The sequence below is a fragment of the Gavia stellata genome, chromosome 24, assembly GCF_030936135.1.
Source record: "Gavia stellata isolate bGavSte3 chromosome 24, bGavSte3.hap2, whole genome shotgun sequence".
Lineage (NCBI taxonomy): Eukaryota > Metazoa > Chordata > Aves > Gaviiformes > Gaviidae > Gavia > Gavia stellata.
This window is the reverse complement of record NC_082617.1, coordinates 2,668,253-2,691,401: the sequence shown is the minus strand read 5'-3', so window position 1 is coordinate 2,691,401 and position 23,149 is coordinate 2,668,253. Positions and strand designations below refer to the sequence as shown.

At 55.7% G+C, this 23,149-nt stretch overlaps 1 protein-coding gene across 1 annotated transcript; it reads right to left on the bottom strand.

The window, feature by feature from the left end:
• Positions 1-11,763: 11,763 nt before the first annotated feature.
• Positions 11,764-23,140, bottom strand: ANAPC2 (anaphase promoting complex subunit 2). The gene is made up of 13 exons (XM_059828811.1): positions 23,057-23,140; positions 21,556-22,178; positions 20,905-21,037; positions 18,486-18,660; positions 18,218-18,337; positions 17,582-17,699; positions 17,317-17,498; positions 17,027-17,168; positions 16,193-16,268; positions 15,412-15,615; positions 13,553-13,682; positions 13,006-13,241; positions 11,764-12,240 (listed from the first exon to the last, which is right to left on the bottom strand). The coding sequence occupies exons 1-13, from the start codon at positions 23,138-23,140 to the stop codon at positions 12,028-12,030; spliced, it is 2,436 nt and encodes an 811-aa protein (XP_059684794.1). The 3' UTR covers positions 11,764-12,027.
• Positions 23,141-23,149: the final 9 nt, after the last annotated feature.

The following is a 23,149-nucleotide window of genomic DNA, read 5'->3' as shown; positions in this document are numbered from 1 at the left end:
GCTGCGGAAACGCTCGGATCGTGCAGGTTGTGGTGGCACGGCATCTGCCGGGGGGGGAGGATTTTTCCCGGCTGTGCCGAGGGGTATGCCAGGGAATACGGGTCACTACCGGCAGCGAGAGAAGGCGAGGGCAGCATCCGGCCGGCGCTCAGCCTGCAGCTCCCCAGGCTGCCCCCAGACAGGGATGGGCTCAGATGGGTTGCAGAGAACTGATGTGGTTGTGACTAAGCCTGGCAGCAGCCCATGGCTGTGGGGAGAGGAGCGGGGCTGCCCCACAGCACCCTGACCGTCTGACTCCCACGGTCCTTCCCTGCCCTGTGTGCCCACACACTCGCACCCCTGGACACACAGCAGCCGCTGTGTCCTTCCCACACGAGACCACGGAGCCGTGCAGGAGAGTGCAGGGACATGAGCATCCCTGGGAATAACTGCATGGAGAACGCATGGACAAACCTCAGTTGGCGAACAAGGAGGAAGAGGAGAGGCCGTGCTCCGGCAGCGGGATGTGATGACAAGAGGCACGGACCTGGCAGGGAAGCCCCTGGGAAAAAACAGCTCTCCGGGCCTGGATGCAGCCACGCGGCACAGGACCCCACGCCCAACCACCTCCACGTGCTGCAGTACCGGGAACGGGAACGGCTCCGGCCCTGCCTGGCACGAAGGCAGTGGCGGCAGAAGCTGTGTCACAGTGGGAGGGCATTCCCCCGCCGCCTCCGGACCGCAGCAGCGCTGACGCAAGGGACAGTTTGCCGCCGTGACATTGCCAACGCCAAGAGCAGGAAGCTGGCACGGGCAGGGCAAGGAAAGCTGCTTTCATCAGCCGCCCAGAAAAATCAACCCCAGGTTTTGCCAAAAGCACCGCGTCTCTGGGGAGGAGGAGGTCCCCAAAGGGTTTGTTATTAACTTGCTTGAGCTCAGCAGGAAGTCACCAACCTGCAAAATGTCACGCTTCAGCAAAGGTTTTACTTTCCCCACCGCGGGGCTGACGCAGGCGGCCACCCGCCGGCACGCAGCGAGCGGAAGGGCGGCTGGGGAAGCTGTACGAGGAGTCGCAGGCACTGGGAAACGCTCTTGGCCACCTCCTTGCTTTGCCCCACTCCTTTTCCAGCTCCTCCGAAACGCCAGGACACGCCGAGTGAAACCTTCACCCCCGCCCCGGGGACAAGTTGATTTCTGGACCATGTGCCGGCAGCCGGCTCGTCATGGGAACCAAGCCGGGGCGAGCGGCTCCCCCAGCGCTATCAGCCCCGAGTGCTAATTGCTGACTGCGTGCAGGATTTGGCCATGCCCAGAGCAAAACCAGCCAGACGAGATTCCTGCAAGCAAGCGCGCAGGCAGCACCGGGCAGGAGGGCTGGGGGCCACTGCCACCCGGGATGCCACCACCAGGGATGCCACTGGGGACCCTGGGCTGTCCCCAGACTGCCCTGGGGTCACATCCTGGCTTGTCCCCATCTCACATGCTTTGCCTTGCTCACACAATGCCTGAAGGTCCTCAACGGGACAGCTGTCCCCAAAGCTGCTGGGGAGCAGCCCCCGTGGCGCAGACCAGGGTGGGCTGCGGTCCCCGGGGAGCGGGGACACTGCAGAGCTCAGCCTGGGGCCAGGACCACCCTCCGGGCCATAACACGCATCAACACAAACACGTGGCGAAGCTTCCTCAGCCCCAACCTCACAGGAGGTGTAGAGGGGGATTGATTAAATGCCAGGGGGGAGCTGTGGGAGTTTATGCCAAAAGGTTTAGGGACCAGAGGGATGCTGGTAGGGAAATATGAGCCATCCCAAACACTCGCCCGTGGATGCTGCTGTTACGCAGCAGGGTACCACCCCACCCTGCCCCTGCCCGTAGCCCCGGACGAAGCACGAAGCGGTTCGGCTCCTCGCAGCCCAGAGCCGACTCTCCTACCACCACTGTGTCCATGTGGGGAGCCCAAGGCCCCTGCGAGACCGATGGAAACAGGCGACGACTGAGCATTCATTAGCCGGGAGATGCTCCAGACCCTCTTTCCCAAAAGCCGAGAGTCCGAACAGCACTTCTATCCCACCAGCACGGGATGCCCAACCCTCCAGATGAGCCGAGCGAGGCAGGGTGGAGGGACCAAATCCCATCCTCAGCAAGAAATCTGTCCAGTCACGCATATAATAATCCTGTTAATACTGTGACTCAGTTCCTAATACCTGCTGGTATTTACATAGGAATCGAATTTTGTAAGAGCAGCCCCCGCTTGCTCAATGTTGGATCGGGGCCGGGGCAGGCGGCTGTGCCAGCCCAGCGGTGCTGCCAGCCTGCAGAGATGCGCTTTCGGCAGCTTAATTAGATGTTTGGTGAAAACGATAGGAAAAAGAACCTTGCAATTAGGTCCGCAGCATCACAAGTGCTCGTGTAGACACCGTTAGTCCCTGCTCCACGCCGAGTCTGGCCGCACCACGGGAAGACTTGCACTTAGCTCTTGGAAACGCTCCTGAGAAACCTCCAGCTTTCCTCCTTTAGCTTTTCCCCTAACATTTGCATTCGTGCGTCACCCTGCTCCTGCCAAAACAAGGTTTCCACAACAGCTGAGTCCGCATGGGCAGCCGGAGGCAGCCGTGCTGGGAGGGGAGCGGGATGGGGCAGCCCCTGGGCAGACAGCCTTCGCAGGTAGAAAATGTCCCGTTTGCAGGAGACGTCGGCCCGACGCCAGTTAAAAGTGCCGGCTGCTGAATCCCAAGGATGGCATTGGAGAGGAGGGAGCTGCACCCCAAACTCTGCCTCTTTGGATTAGCAAAGGTGCTGGGAAAAGGGAACAGCTGGAAAATCCCAAAGGCTGATCCTGTCACTGAAAGCCAACCCCTCTGTCCAAAACTGAGAGTTTCCAGGGGGAAAAGCAGAGCAAAACGGCCTGTTACGGAGGGGGCTACGGATCGAAGGGCATCAGTGGCCAGGAGCGGAAATCCTGGATCGTGGCAGAGGCCAGCACGGCCCCGGCACCCCGAGTTACAGCTCCCCGGGGCACCACTTAGAAACAAGCTGAGAAACACGGTTTGCTTCGTGGCTTGAGCTCGTGGCACGCAGGTGTTTGCCCTCCCCGAAAGCACGGCGCGAGGGTGGCAGCCAGGCAATGCAAAACCCCTGCGCCGCCCCGAAAGCCTGCTTACCACCAAACCCCACCGGCCCCGCTCCCAGCTCAAACTTTTCGCTGAGCGCCAAAGACTGAGACCGATGGGAAGGGCAGCAAGCGGAGAGGAAGAGCCCGGAGCATCCGAAACCCGTGGGAACAGGAGAGTTCCCGTGAAACTGGAGTGGTTTTTGGCAGAAAGGGGCTACTGGGGACGAGCAGGAGGTGGTGGCGGGGATGGAGCTCGAAGTGGCCGAGGGGTGCCCCGGTGACCCCCCGTGGGGTGGGGAGCAGGATGGGGAAGGCAAACCAAGCACAGTTACCTACAGCGTCTCCCTCGGGACCAGCCGCCGGTGCTCCCTTTCGGCCGCCGAGCCCAGCCTCCGGCCTTGGACGGGCCAGCTGCTCCTCTGCCCCTCTCTCTCTCATCTGTATAAAAACCCGACCGTGGAGAGGAAATGGCGAGGAGGAGTGGCCCACGGCGGCACTTCCTTCTCCCCGTGCTGCGGGACGGCCGCCGCCGGCCGGTTTCTCTCCCCCTCTTGCTCAAAAACCCTCCTCGGTGGTTGCCGTCACGGCGGCATCATGCAAAGAAACACGTAACCCCGGGCGGCCACAGCGGGACGGGGATGGGGCAGCGGGATGAGCTCATCGCCTGCGCAGCCTTGAAAGCCCTGAGTTTGGGCAAAACATCCCTACCCTCTGGGGTGTAATTAGCCCCGAGCCTGTCACCAGTAAAGGTCAAAGTGGTCATGCTGGGAAGAGGTTATTGGGGCTGACTGCGTGCCGGTGCGGCTCGGGGACGAGGTTCCTTACCAGCAGAGAGAACGGGGAGAGCAGAAAATAGAGTGAATCTGAGAAAAAATAGTGAGTCCATAAAAAAATAGTGAGTTTGGAAAAAAATAGCAAGTCCAGAGTAGTTGATTTGTCTGTCCCTGAGCTCCTGCTCCACTGCCCCCAGCCACCCCGACCCCGCTGCGGCTTTTGACCCCCCCGCAGCCCCCAGCCCCACGGCAGAGGGATGTGGGGTTGTGGAGACGGCCAGGCCAGGCTGGACGGCCGCTGCGGGACCGACCTCTGGAAGAGACGGTGTGGGTACCCCAAGCCCTCGCTGCACAAAAACTCCCCGGGGAAAAACCACTTCTTCCATCAGCTGCGTTAAGAGAGAGAAGAAGGAAGCAGTGGGGTTTTTTCCCATACCCGGCGGTGCAAAGGCTCATCGCTGCAGCTCCTCCTCACCTCCACCTGCAGCTCAACTTTCCTTTAGCCCTAAGGAACGCGCCCCGACCCCCCCGCCGCCTCTCACCTGCACTTGCACAACTTGGAGAAAGCTTTTCCCCGAAAAACAAGCCCATTTGGCAAAGCCAGAGCTGCCCCGAAGCGACCTCTTGCCGGTCAAGCTCCTATTTTTGGATAAACCCCCAGCTGGAACCTGCTCCCTGTGACAGCAGTTGCCCAGGACCAAAAAAAGGCGGGGGGGGAAATAATTGGGGGTGTTTTGGAGCATCGTAGCGCAGATCCCACCTTGGCTGCGATGCACATGAAGGTCCCCGCATCTCGATGGGGAGGGGATGCTCTGAGCAGGGTCCCCCCAGCCCGGACCCACGAAGTCTCCCCGACCCCGTGCTGGGCGGCCGGACATGACTCCGCTGCGGTGGGTGGGGGAGGATTTGCCTAACAAATCCTTGCAAATGTGGGGATTTCTGTGTCACGAAGGCACAGGAGCTCAGGTGGAGGATGGCTGCCGGTACGGAGCGGCTGGGAGCTGCTCTCAGGGTCGGGAAGGGCGGCAGGGCTGACCCCGAGCCGGAGGTCCCCTCTGAAGGAGCTCAGGCAGGCGTTTCGGGAGCAGCCGTGAGAAAAGATGTTTTTCTGGCTAGTTCAAGTTTTTGCAAGGCAAGAGCTTCTCCCTAGTGGCACAGTTGAACGCCATTAAAAAAAAAAGCCCCCCAAAAACCCTAAAAGAAACAACGAGGGGAGCAAAAAGCTCCCAGCCACCACCCGACAAACCTCAACAGCCCAGAAAAAACCGTATTGCTGTCATTGGAAAGGAGTGTGAGCCATCCCCAGCACCCCGGGGGCGGCCGGGAGGGCACAGAGGGGGCAGGAAGTCTCCGAAACGCAGCAGGAAACCAAGGGAGGGTGGAAGGAGGGCTCGAAATGTGCCCCGGAGAGATGCTCGCCCTACTCATGCAATGGGGTTTCTAAACCCCTCCCGAGCTGCAAGGACAGAGGTGGATGCTGGGGAGCACGGCCGGAGCAGAGGGTGACAGCTCACGGTTACGGTGGGGACGTGGGACAGACCTGCGTGGGACCCCCACGGTGCTGGGGGAGCCTGACGGCGTGTGAGGACGGGGACCCGAGCAGGGCAGTGGGGCCACCGCCAGCCCCTGTCCGAGCCGGGGGCCCAAGCACGGCCATGGGGTACCTGTGCGAGTGACAGGGCGATGCAGGCAGGGTGATGCAGGGCTGGCACTTGCAGCTGGGGACACGGTCCTGGTGTCACCGCCAACCAGCCTCCGAAATCATCGGCTCAGGCTGCGGCATCTGCCAAAAAAGCCGGGGAAGCACCTGGGGGGAGCAGGAGAATAGGGCAGGGGCAGCGCTGGCACCAAGAGGTGTCCCACGAGGGGATGTCCCTCCAGCATGGCCCATCGGGCAGGTGGGGACATGGGGGACAGGACCATGGAAATCAGCCCCTGCTCACGTTCCCAGCCAAAATATCGCCTTGTGCTGCTGCTGCCCCTGCCACAACCCCGGTGTGCGGGCTGCACCCACCCCCGTGGGGCTTTGGGGACCTCCGGCACCCCAAAGCGGGGGGAGCAGACTGCCTTGCCCCTGGCTGCCATGGGGAGGGGACATCCTGGGGGGGGACACATACACATGCAGGCACTGGGGCAATGCAGCTGGGAGGGGCCTGTATGTGGGGGGCAATGCAATGGGGTGGGGACTGCATGGCGGGCAGCGCAATGAGGGGGCTGTGTGCGGGGGGGGGGGGGCAGTGCATTGGGGGGCCCCCGTGTGCAATGGGGGACACACGTCGGCATCGGGGCAGCGCAATGGGGCAGCTGGGTGGGACAGGGACTGCATTGGGGGGCCCACGTGTGAGCAGGGGCGGTGGGGGGGGGGGGTGTAGGGCAGCAGTGCAGTGGGGGGGACACGCCTGTGCATTGGGGCACTGCACCGGGGGGGCTGTACACATGCAATGGGGCAGTGCAATGGGGTGGGGGCCGTATGCATGCAAGAGGGGTCTAGGGCAGGGGCAGGAAGGGTGTGCATTGGGGCCAGCCCTCTCTCCCCGCAACCCCAGTCCCCCCAACTCACCTTGGGGCCACAAGCCCTGTCCCCTGTGTCCCTGCCGGTGCCGAGGCTGGGCCCCCCCGGCCGGGCCCCACACGGGGAGGAAACAGCCGCTGGGCCGGGATCGGTGAGGAGCAGCCGCGGGTGCCACGGCCCTTCCTGCAGAGCCACGAATGCAAATCCTGCGCAAACACGGCCTCTCCCGCAGCTCTGCCCCGCCGTGGGGCTCCCCGGGGGAAAAGGGGCACGAAAGCCCCAGCGATGGGGAGACAGCGACCTCTGAGCCGACATTTTCCTACCAGTCACGGAGTGGTACCCACTGGTTTGGGTACCCACAGGTGATGGGCAGCCCCCGATTTTGGTACCCACCAGAAAGCATCACCGCAGGTCAGGACGCCCACACGGCCCTTTGCTGCTGGGCACAGACTTATACAACAATTTTAGATTTTTCCTCTATTTTTTCTCACGTTGCCTTTTTAGCTCTCAGGGCTTTTTACCTCCAGGGCCAATAAGCAGCAGCTGCAACCTGGACGCGTGCAAACGCTCCCGGCCCCTCCACTCCCAGGCAAGTGAACCCCTGGGGCCAAAAAGTCCCTCGTGGGGGGCTGCAGGAGCCGAGAGCCCAGAACGGGTCCAGGGTGAACCCCGGCAGCGCTGGGACGGGGGGGTCCCATACCCGCAGCGCCAGCCTCGCCTGGAAAAACGCTGTAAAAAAGGAGGAAATCTGTCAAAAAAGAAGCTGAAGAAGGCTGAAAAGGTCGCAGGCTTGGAGCCGCCAGGAAAACCTGGGTAGAGGTCAGAAATACACCCCACGTATGCAAAGCCTGGAGCGGGCAGGGAGCCCTGAAACGGAAAGTGAGAGCCTGCAAGTGGAGAAGGAGAAATAGCGCCGGGGTGGGGATACAGAAACCCCCCAGCAGCCCCGCCGGCCCCAACCTTGGAGCCAGCCCCTCCTGCGTCCCCGAAAAGGGAAGAATAAAAGTATATAGTAAAATAATCCAATCCACGGTGGGCAGCAGCTTCCTTGACATGGGGCTGCCCAAGCAGACGGGGAGGGGGCAGCAGTCCCTGGCGGGCAGTGTGCGCAGGATCTGGCCCCGCGGGGTCATTTCCAGACCCAGAGGTCTTTTTTCCGAGCATCGCGCTGCCCTTTTTGCAGCGCTACCGAACCGCCCCCAACTCCACAGCCGCCTTAGCGATGCCTTGGGCTGTTGGGTGGGTTTTTTTCCTTTTGTATCACCCACCTTGTGTTGATCCGCCCTGAATTTCTCCTACTGCTCCAGCCCCTCGCTTCCACCGGGTCCCTCCACACCATCAGCCCTCCTGCATCCTAAAGCCGGCGCATCAGCAAGAGGCACAAACAGCAGCAAGCTCAGTGTAAAACCAGCCGCAGCTCAGCGACTCCCCGGGCAGGATACGGCCCCGGGGCCATCGAGCCGGACCCCGCACTCTTCTCAATCTCACTCTTAGCAAAAATTTCCAACCTTCGTAAGCAGCCCTGCTTTAACGCGTCCTAAATAACCCAAACAGTTTATCTGTGGGCCAGGGAACGTCCCTCGCAGGGACACCGCATCCTGCTTGGGTTATCGTGGCCCTTCTAAACAGTTTATAAATAGACCAAGGTAAATGGGGGTGCTCGCTCTTTTCGAAGGAAAGTGAGGATTTTTATCTAATTTCTTTTTTTAAAGCCATTCAAGGAGCGCTGGTCCAGATGACCACTCCTAAAACCCGATTTAAATCCACTGCTTCTTTCTCCTCCAGCTGAACTCCATCCTCACCTCGCTGAAACAATAAAAAAAAAAGGACAAAAAAGAAGAAAAATGGGTTTAGCAGCTTCACCCCCTCACGTGCCGGCCTCGGTGGCGGCACCAGGAAGGTCGCGGTCGCACCACGAGGTGCCGGCCGGGCTCAGCGCCAGGATGGCAAGCGGGGCGGCTGCCGGGGCCAGCGATGGGAGAGGGCAGGGACCAGCGGCACGTGTTGCTGCGCCCGGGAGGCTTCGGGGTCACGCTGCTTTTTACATTGGAAAAAAAAAAATGGAAAAATAGGGGAAATAATGGAAAACTTGGGAAATAACTTGGAAAAGATGGAGAGCGGTGAGTGCCCACAGCCGCTCCTCCTGCAGCAGGTGAGACGGTCACCTAGGCAGCGTCCTCCCGTCAGCGTCCCCCCAGCGCCATAAACACCAACTCATTTCACAAGGGCTGAGCAGAGAAAAATCATCGTAACACTTTCCTGCGTAAACGAGCGTTCACAGAAAGGGTTTACAGTGTGCAACAAGGGCATCTGTAAAACTCCCCAGAGGAACTGAAGCCATTTCCAAGCATCTAAGGAGTAAAGAAATGGGATTTTACATGCGTTTTCAAGCTATATTTATTTTTTTCTTTCTTTCCTCTAAAAGCGGAAGCGATCTGCAAAGGTGAGGGACCCGGGACAGCAGATGCAGCTCTGGCCTGAAGCAATGTGGCCACATGGCGAACAGCACAGGGAAGAGCCCAAAGCCTTTTTTTTTCCCCAGCTTCCTCTGTTCAGGCTGAAAAATCGCATTTCCAGCTTGTTTCAATTCATTTAAAGACTTTTACATTCCATGAAAGCTGAAGCGCTCATCAAACCAGAGTTTTTCCTATTGTCACACTTTGAAACAACCGCACCGCAACTCAGCCAGTGGCTCTGCCTCGGCCACACCGGGACCTCCCACGGGGAGAGAAGCGGCTCCAGGTCCCCTCAGCAGCGGCAGCACTTACCTCCCGGCTCAGGACAGACACACTCATCACACCCCACGGGCCCATCCCATGGAGGGAGCACTGGGGCGGCTGGGAAATACCAGGGCAGGAAAGTGGTTCATCCCGTGCCCTTTCCCACCGGAACCTCCGCAGCACCGCCACGGCTGTGGGCACGGCGGGGAGGGCTGGATGCACCCCTGGTTGCGTTGCGGGGAGCGCTGCCGGGGATGGGGTACGGCTGGGGCACGCTCCCCGCCCCACAGCGCCCTGCCTCGGGGGGTGAGGAAGCACCGCAGGAGAAACATATCCACCTGCACCCATACATAAATAAATACACTTTTTTGCATCTATAAGCAAAGCCGAACCAGCCGGGGCCCCGGAGTCACTCGCGGCCGCGGTCCGTGCCCCAGCAGCCGGCCCCGGCTCCTTCGGTGGCCGGGGACAGCCCCAGCTGCCAGCAGCCCCACTGCAGAGCTGCAAAGCTAGCGGTTTCTTTGATCTCGAAAGATCAAAAAGAGATGTTTCCCCGCCCTGTCGCAGCCGCAGCGTGCCCAGACGTTCAATCGTCAGCCACAAAGCGCAAACCGGGACGTGCCCGGGCAGCTCCGGCTCCCACAGCTGGCAGACACGGACCCTGCTGCCCCGCAGCTGCCTACCTTTCCAGATGCTTCCATGTGCTCAAACAGTTTTCTTTCCTGAAAAAATACAGTAAAATAAAATAGAACAAAACAAGAGAAGCTGTGAAACGCAGCCCTGGGGCTCTGCACCCGCAGGACAGGCAGGAAAGAGATGTCCTCGAGGGATGTCCACGCAACCTGCCCACATCTCGCTCCCTCTCGCCCTCCCAGAGCAGGTGGGTTTTGGCTGGAGCCCAGGCACTTGTGGGCTGCTTTGATTTATTCAGTGGTGGGTGAGTGTCTAAGCAAGAGCTGAGGAAGGGCACGAGGAGCTGAGCAGCCTTTGAGGGAACGTGGAGAAGCCCCCAGGAGGTGTTAGATGCAAGGGAGTTCCCTGTATCCGAAACTGGGGAGGGAAAACCCACCAGGACCTGCTGGAGGAGCACGGAGCAGGCAGCGGAGACCTCCGCCCGGGGTGAAACCAGCTGCGGTTCGACAAGATTTTGTGTCTCGTGTCCTCAACGCGTGGGTCGCAGGTGTGGCTCCCAGGGATGGCCCCAGCCACATCCCAGGCTGGGAACAGCGATGACGAGGCCAGTGCCATGTCCTGCCCACCCCGCCCAACCTCAGACGACAACGGATCGAGCCGGGTCCTACCAGGGTCTGGTGGGGCTCCTCGTGCGTTGGGGCATGGATTTCCCTCCCTGCCTGCTGCGATTTGGTACTAGCTGCTGTTCAACTTTCTTGGCTTTACGTGGAGTAATATCCTACACATTCACAGACTGAGGTTTATTTAATTATTAAGAGCCCCTACACCACAAGGAACATTTTAAGCTTCACAGTAGAACATGCCAACCAGCTCCTAGTGCCACAAGACCACAAGCCTGGAGTAAAGTGCCGCGGGGAACAAGAACACGTGCTCTCACCCACAGAGGAAAAGCTGTGAATGTGCACGAGGGGGAGGTAAGAGCCGTACGCCACTGCCTGCTGCTGCATGAAGGATGCCCACAGCGTGGGACTTCCAGGCCTTTAGGCACTGAAAAATGATGTTAAATGTTAAATACAGGTTGTTTTCTGTGTTCCACAAGTGTCTCATGCACCTGGGTGCACAGAAGCACAGCCAGGGTTACAGGCTGCTCCGGTGTTTTAAGTGTGGCCCTTTGGTATCTTGATTCCAGCTGCCACAGTGCCCACAGGCTGGGATAGAAGATTCAGCAGAGGAGGGGGAAGACTCCTTGGGCTGTGGAAACTCATTCTTTGCTTCACAGAAAGCAAATTTTTAGTAAAAGTCACATTTCCCCGGCATATTCCTCCGTATGAGCAAAACCCACCCACAAAGCAGGACTGAGGTACCCTGAATGCTAATAAGTGGAGACTGAATCCTGAAACCCATTGCCTGATCTTGTACCCAGGTTGGGGGCATGATGTTTAACCAACAGAGCTCAGGGATTATCCCATCCAACTGCCTTGTGGACCTCAGTGGTGCCAATAACTCTGAAGCACACCAAGACGATGCACCCTCGACGGCACCATCCGTGGCGTGGGAAGGGAGACGTGTATTTGTGCCGTAATAAAGCAATCCTACCAGCGCCTGGGTAATCCACTTATCCTCCAGGACTAAACAGCTTGCCCTGAAGAACTGCTACATCTCATCCATCTAAAGCAATCTTCATCCCACAATAAAATTATTCCACGCAATTTAAGTCCCAAACAAGGGTAAGCGGACCCTGGAGTCTTCCCCCCACATAAGCCAAAGGAGACAGCACGAACACTTGCTTTTGTGTAGGGTCTCGCTCATCACAGCCAGCTGCAAGATGCTGCTTTAGCCACACAGAGAGACCCAGACAGCAACTGGAGCCAACCGCCGCCCTCCCAAACCCTCTCGGGGCTACAGATGGAGACCCAACAAAGGGGAGACGGTGCCCGGCAGACTGGGGAGCTTCCTGCCTGCCCTTTCAGCGTGGGAAGGCTGATGGCAAGAGCACTCTGCTGAGAGGAAAGAAAAGAGTTGGTACCATCTGAAAAAGGAGACTGCTGTTTTTTATTAACCAGTGAAGTGGGCCCAGGCACTCACGTATGGGAGGAAAAGCAATGTGGGGAGTAGGTCCAGTCCCAGAAGTTGTGGGGTGCATGGCCCAGGCCGCTACTGAGCTGTCTCCATGTGGAAAAGGACACCCGTTTGGGGAAGAGGGTACAGCAAACCCCCAAAGCAGAGGAACTACCCAGCAGCATGCAGAGAACTGAGCACAGGCACGGAGAAGTGACACAGAGGGTTAGCAGGGACGCCCGCAGCCTAGTTGCAGTTCTTGGGCAGGCGATAGACACCTCCGGAGTAGATGAGTTGCTGGTCCCGGACCTTTTTCTGGAGGAAACCCTGCAGCTCTTGTATATCGATTTCTGTAACCACCGGGCCTGTCATCACAAACATCTTCAGCATGCTGTGAATCCTCTCCAAGGACAAGCTCTCGAGGTTGGTCAGCATAGCCTGGATGTACGTCCAGAACAGCTGCAGAGGGGGACACGCAAGCAACAGTAAACCACACTGACACCTACACCATGAAGAAAAGGGTTGCTTTAGCATCCCATATCCCAAAAGCAGAGCAGGGCTGTGGCTGGCAGTAAGTTCTGCTCTCAGCCATCAGCATGTGGTCTTTAAACAGGAAATATCCAAGAACAGCATCAGGTGTTGGGACACACAGCTAGAAAGCAGGATTTGACGTGCAGTACGTGCATGACCCTCAGTGGATAAACACCAGTATGACACCTCTGTGGTGCACAGTGGCACAAGGCACACACATGACACACGGGTAGGAGAAGCACTGGAAGTGTCCAGGAACCACAACACAGGCAAGGCAAAGGTCCAGCTGTTAGTGCTGGGTAAGCTTTTTTTGGCAGTCTAAGTGCCAAAAAGCATTGCCTGGGTGAATCCAAGTAAGTTATGACTATTTTCAAATAGGAAATCATGTCTCAGACTTTTTCTGTTTTTGAACTGAAAAAACACATTTAGAGATGTCTAAATGGTTGCCCGGCTCAGCAGCCACGCACTTTTCTGGAGGGAAGGCTGCAATCCAGCACCTGCACCAGTGAGGATTAATCAAGAGATACCAACTTCAAAAACCCTCATGCTGGACTTAGCCACTTGCAGTGGAAAACGCAAATCCAAAGTGCAAATTGAATCCATCATCTTAATCAGATTCTCCAAAGCCAAAAGCACGGGCTGTTCGCATCATCCTGCTGGCTTCACAAGCAGCCAAGACACACGGACGGGTACCTGCAGCTCTTCCTCTTTCTGGTCAGCCTGCGACGCCATGGCAGAGTCCCCCTCCTCGTCGCTGTCTATCAGAACGACCTTCTCCACCTGGTCCTTCTGCTCCTCCTCAATCACAGTGAAGGTGCCTTGAGGCTCTTCACGCAGGACTCCCTGCTGCAGCCACAACGTCATCTTACGCTTCAGTGATGTCACGGGCACCTTGAGCACTTCACTCAGCTCTGTCAGTGTCCATGTACCTGCAGAGACCACGGACATCAGAGAAAAGCACAGGACACCTGCCCTCCTCCGCTGCCAGGCGCAAGCAGCTGTGTGCAGCGACTGCCTGAAAGCAGACTGGGTGCTGAGCTGCGGTCCTGCTGGGTGCTGTCTCTGAGGAGAGCTGGAGACCTGGCTGAGCCCTGTGGTGGATCTGAGCCCATGAACCAGGTCTTGGTCATGCTGCCAGAGCTCTCAGAGCCTACAGCCACCCAAGCAACGCGGCCTTCCCACCCACCCATGGGAAGCACACAGACACGGGTGGTAACGCTGAGTCTGCCACAGCACTCACTCTTGGTCTGGAAGTGGAGGATGATGGCGGCATGCACAGGAGAGACGGACAGGGAGAGGGTGCGATCTGCCAGCTCCACGTCCAAGCTCACCAGGCCCAGGTGGTACTTCCAGTTCAGGGTCCTCATGGCCTGGAAAAGGGAGAAGGAGCCGCTCACAGCAGATTTTTCTAACAGAAACCACTAAGTGGTGCATTACTGCAAACACCCCTCTACCACCTGGGCCAGCTGCGCTCCATACACCTCTGCCAGATATGAAAGCTGCTCCCCTCCTCATGAGTCGCCCAGCACTGCCACCGCCCAGCTGTCCCCTAACCCCTCATGGGAAACATCCTCCCCAGCACCAGTTGTTGTTCAGCCCTTGCCTAAGACCAATGCCCCTCTCCTGCCTGAAAGCCAGTCACTCAGCCCTCTGGTAGGGTAAGCACAGGCTGAGGAAACACTGGAAGACCAACTGGACCGCTCAGGACAAACTCCTACTGGAAAATAAATACTCACCTGGGGGAGGATTTCCTTGGAAGAGAAACAATCTCTTCTGATACCAATGTGAAAAGAGGACTGCTGGCTTTGAAGGTCGAGGATGCTCGAGGAGGCTGCTCCCTCCTTGCACACCCTCCTGCATCCTCTCCTATCTAATTTTTTGCAGGCACAGAAATGAGCTGACATCCACATCTGGCACGTAACTACAGCAGGAGAAGAGACAGAATCTAGAGCTATGAGCTTCCCAGCCCCACAGCATGTATCACCTGGTGAATAATAACAAGTTCAAGAAAGGATATAAAAAACCAAGCCTGAAGTGGAATCAGAGCACCAGTGGCCAGGCAAAGAGGAACATCTGCATGAGACACCAGATTGTGTTCAGGCTGGCTGCAAAGAACTGTCTGCGTGTGCACACAGACACTACACTGGCATGACAGCTAGACCCAAATCATCCATGCTCCAGATGTGTGCTCTGCGCTCCACTAGATAAGAAGCTGCAAGATGAGAAAGCCAAGACCACAGCTCTGGAGGTGACCTAGATCTCTCCTTGATTTCCAGACAGATGCTCCTGCTTCCAACCTATTCTATATGTGCAGAGCAAGATGCACCTCAGCCTTCTCTGTCTGACTAACTGCCATGATGATGTGCCTGGAGAACAGAAAAATGCTGCACAGTTGTTTATATTTGCTCTGTATGCCTCTCTTCCATCTTTCCATGCTGGTTATAAAGGCATGGATTCAGCGTTGTCTGAGCCACAGTCAAATCGACCAAAAACGCTTGCACCTAAACTAGCTAACACGGAGTTCAGGACCCTCCAGAAATGAATGAAACAACCCAGGAGTGACCACAGACAGAAGAGGAAGCAACATTCACCTAACTCCAGTCACCTAACTCCAGACTAACAGTGAATCTTAAAATGAGACCATGTTAAAAGAGCTTCTTTTCAAGAGGACAAACAGGGGAGGAGAGTGCCCGAATACAGAAGAAGAGAGGCCCAACAGGGACAGAATGTCACTCTTACTACTATAGAACTTAGGCATCTTAAATCTGGTCTCAGCTTGTTGGCCTAAGAACTTCCACCTCAGTATCCATTTAACTAACAAACACTGGCATGTTTTAGAAAACTCTCTTCCCTAACCGCAATCACTATGACGACGCAGGCACTCCATAAAGAGAAAAACCCTTCTTTTGGCAATAGCTAAGCTAGCACAGCTTCTAACCCCGATTCAAAGCTGAAGGACTTTGGGATTCCACCGTAACAGCATGGGTGTACTAGCAGCTAAAATATAAGGGATGTTAAAGGGGACTTTGCAAAAACCGTGCTATATAACAAAGTCTGAACAGCATACACCTTTTTTAAGGAGGGTTAAGGTTGACTCACCTTTAATTTCTCATATTTCTTGGAATAGGCTTCCATGGCTTCCTTGACCTCCTCTGGAAGCTCTAGCTTCTCCTCTTTCAGCGGTGGCCAGAACTCACTCGACAGGATAACGGCAACGAGGCTGAATGGTGGCTTCTCCTCCTCTGGGAGCTTCTCTTCCTCATCACGAATGTTGGCATTAATGCGTCGCGAGTCAGCCATATCCTGGAAAAGGCAGAGGAAGCTAAGGCAGCTCCTTCTCTTCCAAGTCAGTGCTAACCCTTAGTAAAGGAGAAGCTCAAACAAGGTGACTAGCACTGTCTCCAAATGATGATGGGGACATTGGAAAGGACATAACCACGTGTGTCTACCAGAAAGCCTGCTACATACTCAGAAACATTTGTGGGGAGGTTGAGGAAGGGCTTACAACTCAACACTAGCCTATGCTGGAGTCCCTCCAGACCTGCGCTCTTGCCACAGTGCTCCAAGTGAATTAAATTCCAGAGTCCCAACCCTCGAGGAGCTGGAAGAGCCCAGCTCTTCAATGCCAGAATCTTGTACTGCAGGAAGGGCAGGAGATACAACAGCACCAGAGCAACCATCCCCCAGAGTCAATAACCCAACCCACAGGGCTTAAAAAACACACATGATTTTGAATGCACTTCTGCTTGTCACAAACCAGCCCCCTCACTGGGATTTTGGGAACCCTGCTTTCCTAAAAGACCCTTTTTGGGTCACTCCTCAAGTCCCTCCCTTTCCTGAGTGAGCTCAAACACCCAGGATTTTAATTAAAAAAAGTTACTTTTAACATGACTTCACAATAGTGCATCTGAGCTTCACCAAACCGCAGCTTCAGCAGCTCCACGTTGCGGATCTCCCTAGTATGAGAAACAACAGATCAAACACAGGTCCTTCAGCCAGACGAGCCTGGCTTGGCCTCCACCCCTTGCAACACAGCCAGAAAAGGCAGTCCCTGGCACAAGGGTGCTCCTCCTAGGAAGCCTTGCAAAGCACGTTATCTGAACAGGATGCCTCGTAGCATCTAAGTGAGGAACAGCCACTTCCTCTGTAGGCCAGCAGCTTTTTGAAGACCTTCCCACCCCTTTCATTTGGACGAGCACAGCACCCAGCCATCCCCCTCGACAACACAGTGCAACCTCAGCATTTGGCGAGCCACTTGCCTGAGACTGCCCACCCCAGACGTGGCTCGCACTAGCTGCACTTCACAGAGAGGAAAACCACTCCAATTGTTGAATCAAGAGACACAGCTGGGTTGCAACTGAGGTTTCCTGGTGCTTCATCCCTTTTTCTTACTTTGACACTTTCTGCTGACCCTAAGCAGCCTGTGCAGGTTGCGAGGGCCACCAGAACATGTGGAATGGAGCTAAGAAGGTGTTGGGGCCTCCAGTTTCCTACATGCTGCCCTATTAGTGCAAGCCATGGGCATGACCGAGCAGGAAGCAACCCAAGAAGAGGTGAGCGCATGAAATTCTAGATGTAAACCCAAAGCTGCAGAGGAAATGGCCAAAGACATTCCTGGCTCCAGAAACAGCCATTCATAGGACAGAGTCTGAAATCACCAAATCCATGGTGATTTTACCATGGAAAGCCCTGGGGTTGAGCACTTGGACCTCACCTCTCGGCACTGTAGTTGAACTGATGTAGCAGCCGGTCAGCCAGAAGCGTGCGGTATTCATTGATAAACAGGTCCTTGCTGCCATAGATGCTCACCAGCAGGCTGATGATGTCTGAGGACCGACGCTTGGAACTTGATTTTCCTAGTGAAATCCAGCAGACGACAGTGCGAGATTAAGAGACCTGCCCCATCCCAGCTCCACTCTAGAGGACTAGCAGATGAGCTGCTCAAGACTACAGCCCGCCAGGGAGAACAGCAGGCTACCAGGACTTCTTGTCTTGGCATCTAACCTGGATCTGCATCAACTGGGTCAGGAACCCAGTCCCCTGGTTCTGAGATGTCATCATCACTCTCCTGGCCATTCTCCAGGGTCACTGGGTCAGCTTTTGAGAGCTCATTTGCAAGATCACCAGAGCCCTCAGCATCCCCTGTGAGACCGGCCACAATCTGCCGCACCGTGTCTTCCCGAGTCCTGCCAACAGGCGAGAGGAACAGAGCAAGTGAAGGGAAGAGGAGGGAAAGGGGATGCGTAAGACTGCCCCGCAAGCCTCTTACCTCAGGTACTTCCTGATGGGCTCACAGGCGACCTCCAGGATAACCATGGAGGGGTCAAGCTCCCGCAAGGCCTTGATGGCTGAGATATACAGAGTGATGATGTCGGATGTGTTGACTCCTACAGGAGAGGGGCAGAGGGAGTCAGAGTCCCAGAGCACAGACTGATGACTTGGATGCAAGGAGCTTGGATGCTTCAAGCCCTCTGTTCAATCTGTGGAGTCACAGGCGAAGGGCTTGCTGCCCTACTGCCCCAGCCAAAGAGAGAGATCGGATCCGTATGTCTGAGAAACCAGTTCCAACCATGAACACAGACTCAGAGACTACTATAAACCGGCTGAGCCCAGATTTTGCATTAGGTGCTCAGACCACACACAGCAGAGAAGCCTTTACCCACATGGACCAAAGCTAAATTTCTAGCTCAGCTCCTCACCATACTGCAAAAAAAGGGCAAGAAGGGGCTGGGATATAATCAGCTACTGCTGCCCATGCACGCTCCAACACAGAGAGCATTCGATGTGCACAGCCTGGTTGCCTCTCACTCATCAAACATGAAATCAGATGATGGCTCCCAGTAGATCCCCACTCATGCCCAGGCCCCTTACAGTGTTATGACATACACAGGGATGTAAAACCCACCAGGATGCAGAAGTCGCATTTCCAAAGCACTTTTCAGGGAGCTGAGAAGCTGCTGCCTCTGATTAGTCCTTTCCAGGCAGAACTTGAGGTCCTCCACAGCAGGCTTCGACTCTGGGAAATCTACAAACCAAGCAGTGATTAGAAACAGTGCTACGCTCCATGGGAAGGCAAGAAGAGACAGTGTGGCACATCAGGAGATGAAGACAGATCTACCATTCATCCAAGCCAAGTCCAAGAGCTAATGAACACTGAATGGGTCACACGTTACCTCGAATAATGCTGAAGAGCTCTTCGATGCGCATGCTGGCATAGATGCGGTAGAAGAACCTTTGGACGTGGCACCGCCAGCGCTTCAGGGTGCTGCTAGCTTCTGGAGAGGAGCGTGCCAAGGGACCATCTTGCAGAAAAACCCTGCTGAGCCAGCCAATCACTTTCTCAATCCACTGCACAAGGAGAGGGAGAGTACAGAGATGGTGAACACCACAGCTGGATGCACAACCACCTCCTGCGCTTACCCCATCACCAGGCAGCTACCACAGTAAGCAAAAATGAGCAGCTAGCCAAGGATCACGCTACCGCCAGCTGCAATCCAAATGCACCCTGGCCTGGGTTATACCGGGGAAAGCCCAGCTGAAAGAGTATGAACTTTGACTAAAGAAACAGGATATGGACTATGCAGATGTGTATGAGAAGATAAGGGGTGACTGAGGACTGTGCATAGGCGCTGGGCTCCAAAAACAATAGGGTATATTCAAAAACTTGCAGACTATCCTTTTCTTGCAGAATTCCATTCCATCCTATACTTGCAGAACTATGCTCTTTATGAGAATATGAGCAAATTGCCCATCACACCATCCTTGGCCGAGAATTTCTATGATTCCTGAAATCAATGAATAGCAAGCAAGCCATCCCAAGGACTCACAGACAACCAGCCAAACGCAGGCACTTGAAACCAAGACCTCAAATACCAGCCTAGTCACCGAATAATAAAATACAAACCTGAACAGGGCGCATCAGAGGTTAATTTTTTTATATTTGAGATTTAGTTTTCTACAGAGAAATGTGTAATTGTCAAATTTCAAAAGGTACTCAACTACAATATCCAGATATTCAAAAGAAATGCTTTTTTTTTTAAAATTTCCCCTTTAAGGCGGCAAATACTTGGTACTTCCCGGGACAGTATTTGAGTATTAATAGCTACTAAATATTTTTTGATAACCAGATTGTGACAGCCTGAAACAAAAATGCTAAGTCAAGGTCTGGTTTGCTGATGCTCATTTTTAATTATCTACTCGACTGAGGAAACACTGAAGAAATACACAAGTTCTGCCAATTACAAGGCAGGATGAACCTGAGAACTACAGAACACCTGGGCATCGATCTGGGCAAAACTGTGGAAAAGCCGATAAAGAATTTTCCTAAAGGACAAAAGGAAGGGGCTAGAACTGATGCAAAGCAACTCAATTTTAAGGAATACAATTATTATCAAACCAACCCGTTTTTCCCCATGAGTTTATCTTCTCTGAGTGCTCCTGCTATAGCCTGATTATCAACTGACGCTCCAGGCTGCTGCTGAAGTGTCTGAAAAGGGGGTTTGCTGTCAGCACTTGTACTTTTAGCAAGTTGTTTGTCAGACTTCTCCTATTTTACCTTTAGCTTGCCAGGCTTATTGCTTTTTTCCTTAAATTTATCTCTTCCTAGTTCTAACATGCTCCAATATTCTGCGGCCAAACGCACTGGCCTTTCTGAAGGGGTGGGAGCAAGGAGACCTTCTGCAAGACCTTCTGCAGACTCCACAAGCGCAATGCAGTTGCATTTTTCTCTGGTGCCCTTAAAAAAATCTCCAGGTCATCCAAAAGCATTTCACGCTAGGTCTAGTAAAGAAAGTGTTGCACAGCAACTAAAGGGAAGTAAATATAAAATGACTGCCAATGTTTGCAGACAACAAAAACGGCCGGCGTGGCAAACAGCAAGGAAACTAGGGCAACCATAGAGAGCAGCCTGGTTTGCATGGCAGCCCGACTTCACGCATTGTTCTTCAACACAGGCAAAGGCAAGGTCATGCATCAAGGAACAAAGAGTGCAGGGCGAGCCTGCAGAGCCAGGACTGTATCCTGGAAAAGCCATAACCCGGAGAAGAATTTTATTTTAAGGTCACGCTGCGTAAACAGCCCAACTCGAACTCAGTTTAAGGTAGCAGGAAAACAAGCGGATAGGTGCAAGGATTTTATTTCTCTATGTGGTCCACTGGTGAGATCAATACCAGAGTATCACCTCCCATCTTTGCTTCCTGTTTTAAAGGGATGCTGAAAAACTGGAAAGAAAACAGCCACACAAATTCAAATTAGGGGCCCACCTACGCAGAGGGAGGTTCTCTGCAGGCTAGGCGGCACTACACGCTCTTGCAGTTCGTAAAACAGAACCACAGAAATTCCCTCATTACTACAGACATCACCAGGTGCAATATAATGGTCCATTATGCACAGGTCAGAGCAAACCTTCCCCTCTAGCGTTAAATCAAAATGGGGAGTTTTAACCACCTCTTCTGCCCGGGACGGTGGGTGTCAGAGCCCAGGAGCAGGTGTTTTCAGGTGGAATCTGCTTTTAGCCTGAGTTGCTAAAGCAGTAACAGGAGCAGCTGCACATCCCCGGAGGAAGGGCCCTCGCTGCCCGCACGCCTTCCTTACCTCCTGGAACTCATTCAGGAAGGAGTGCTCGTATTCCCCCCTGCATCGGTGCTCCATCCTCTCCTCTATCATCCGGTGCAAGATGGTCGTGACAGCATCGGCACTCACTCTCTCCAGCAAATTCAACCGGCGGCTACAAACACAGACAGTGACCCGATTCAGAGCGTATGGAAGCAAATGTACAAGCAAATAAAGAAAATCTAACTACCTGAAGGCACCCTCCACCCTGTATGGTCCACAGATGCAGGCATAATTCTAAGTTTAAATGCCACATAGATGCACTATATGTATAACACGTGACACTACTTCTATCCTACCTTCCTTAGAAACATTATTTTCTAGCCATCAAAAGCTTTTTCATTTAGAAGTTTGCTTCTTTGCGGACAGAAGGCCTTAGAGCAAGAGGAGGATATTCTCATATCCAGAGAGAGGAACTTTCTGTTTAAAAATCTGCTCTAGTTCAATCACCAGTTGGCAACCAGCTGGAGAAACCCTGTGTCAAGTTCTCTAGCCAGTACCATGATCCAGCCTGACCTCACGCGTAACTCCTCCCGTTTTCAGATAGCACGAAAACCTGCTGCTGCTCCCCCTCCCATTTTGCTCCCCATCTGCTTGTTCTGAGTGACAGCCACCACCCCGTAACCTACATACAGAATGTCATTGAGCTGCTGAAACTGCTCCATGGCTTTGGGGCACCAGCACTGGTCTCTCTTGCTGCTGCAGCCTGCGCACAGCGAGCTCTCTCCTCCGCCCTCCTCCGAATCGCTCTCCTGCTCGGTCTCACTCATGCTGCTCTCGCACTCGTTCGTTCCATCTTCTCCTTTCTTCCATTGCCGCATGTATATCCTGAAAGTGCGGCTGTAGAACTGCTGGATCATTTCCTGGAAGGACTTGGTAGTGGAGAAGAAAAGGATAGCTTTGAACATGGTGTAGACCTTTTCTTGCAGCATCTGAGCGCCTGTCCCCAGGAGCAAGCCTGCTTTGGTCCACCTCTCCAGAAGTTCCAGGCTGTTCAGGTAGGGCTCCAGGCGGCACTTGAGAAGACAAAACGCGTCCAGAAGGAGCGAGGAGCACTGGGGCTCCTCAGCCGTGTTTTCATACTGGCCGATGCAGTTCCAGAACTCAGGAGCTATATTTGCCTGAAGGTCCGTCTGCAGCACCTCGATGAACCACTCCTCCACGATCGAGTGCAAGTCGTAACAGCGCAGCACCTCCAGGGCTGGCCGCAGCTCGGCATCCTTCAGTGGCCCCACAGCATCGGACCTCGGTGCTGCCTGAAAAGCGGAGGGGTACCAAGTTAAGCGTGCATAAAGACTTCTCGAGGAGGATCTGGGGCAGAAGATACCGCTCATCCCGAAGAGTGGGGTCCAAATGCACAAGGACTCTGCCGTCAAACAGCACCAGGCGGATACCATTCCTCCGTGGAGAGCCAGCGGGGTCTCAGCCCGCTGCTGGAAGGCAGGTGCCCATCTCCCAGGCCTAACACCCAAACACCGTCCACTGCTGTCTCCGTTGGCGGCTGCTGCAGGACACGTGCGCTGGCAGGGGGGCCACGAGCCGCCCTCGGGTCCCCGAAAAGCCAGGCTCTGGGGCAAACCCTTCCTTGGCCGACATTAGCTCCCTGGGGGAGCGAGCAGGGAGCAGGACCGCAGCGCAGACGGGAGAAGCAGCGCATCGTTTTGGCACGTACGCTTTCCTGGCCGGTGTGATGGGGGAAGAGGGGGACGGCTGGACCCCCACGGCCTTTCCCTGACACCCCCCGAGCAAATACAAGCCGCCGCACAGCCAGGTCCCCCCTCCTCTCCTCCCAGGCCGGCAGCTCCAGGCGTTCCCCCCCCGCAGCCCCGGCAGCTCCCACCTGCCCCGCGGCAGCACCGAGAAACGGACCCATGAGCGGAGGGGACCGGCCGGGCCGGGGCCTCCTCAGCCACCCCGCGGGCGGCGGAGCGGGGGCCGGGCCTGCCCTGGGCCCACGGCGGGCGGCCCCGACCGGGCCCAGAGGCCCGCGGGCGGCGGCGTGAGGCGGGCGGCGGCGTGAGGCGAGCGGGGCGCGGCGCGCCCTCCCCCGGGCCCTGGTCCGCCCTCCCGCCCGCCCCGCGGGCCCAGCGCCGCCGCAGCCCCCCCGCCGCCCGGCCCGGCCGCCCCCGCTCACCAGCCCCAGGGCGGCGGGCGGCACCAGGGCGGTGCTGAGCGTGTGCCAGGCGGCCGAGAGCCCCGCGCCCGCCGGCGGCTCCATGCGGGCCGC

Coding starts and splice junctions, on each gene's coding strand:
- ANAPC2 (XM_059828811.1), bottom strand. CDS start 23,140: ATGGAGCCGCCGGCGGGCGCGGGGCTCTCGGCCGCCTGGCACACGCTC. Junction 22,179..23,056: donor CGCCCGCCGCCCTGGGGCTG/GTGAGCGGGGGC, acceptor TCCGCTTTTCAG/GCAGCACCGAGGTCCGATGC. Junction 13,683..15,411: donor AGAAATATGAGAAATTAAAG/GTGAGTCAACCT, acceptor TCCCTTTTCCAG/GCCATGAGGACCCTGAACTG.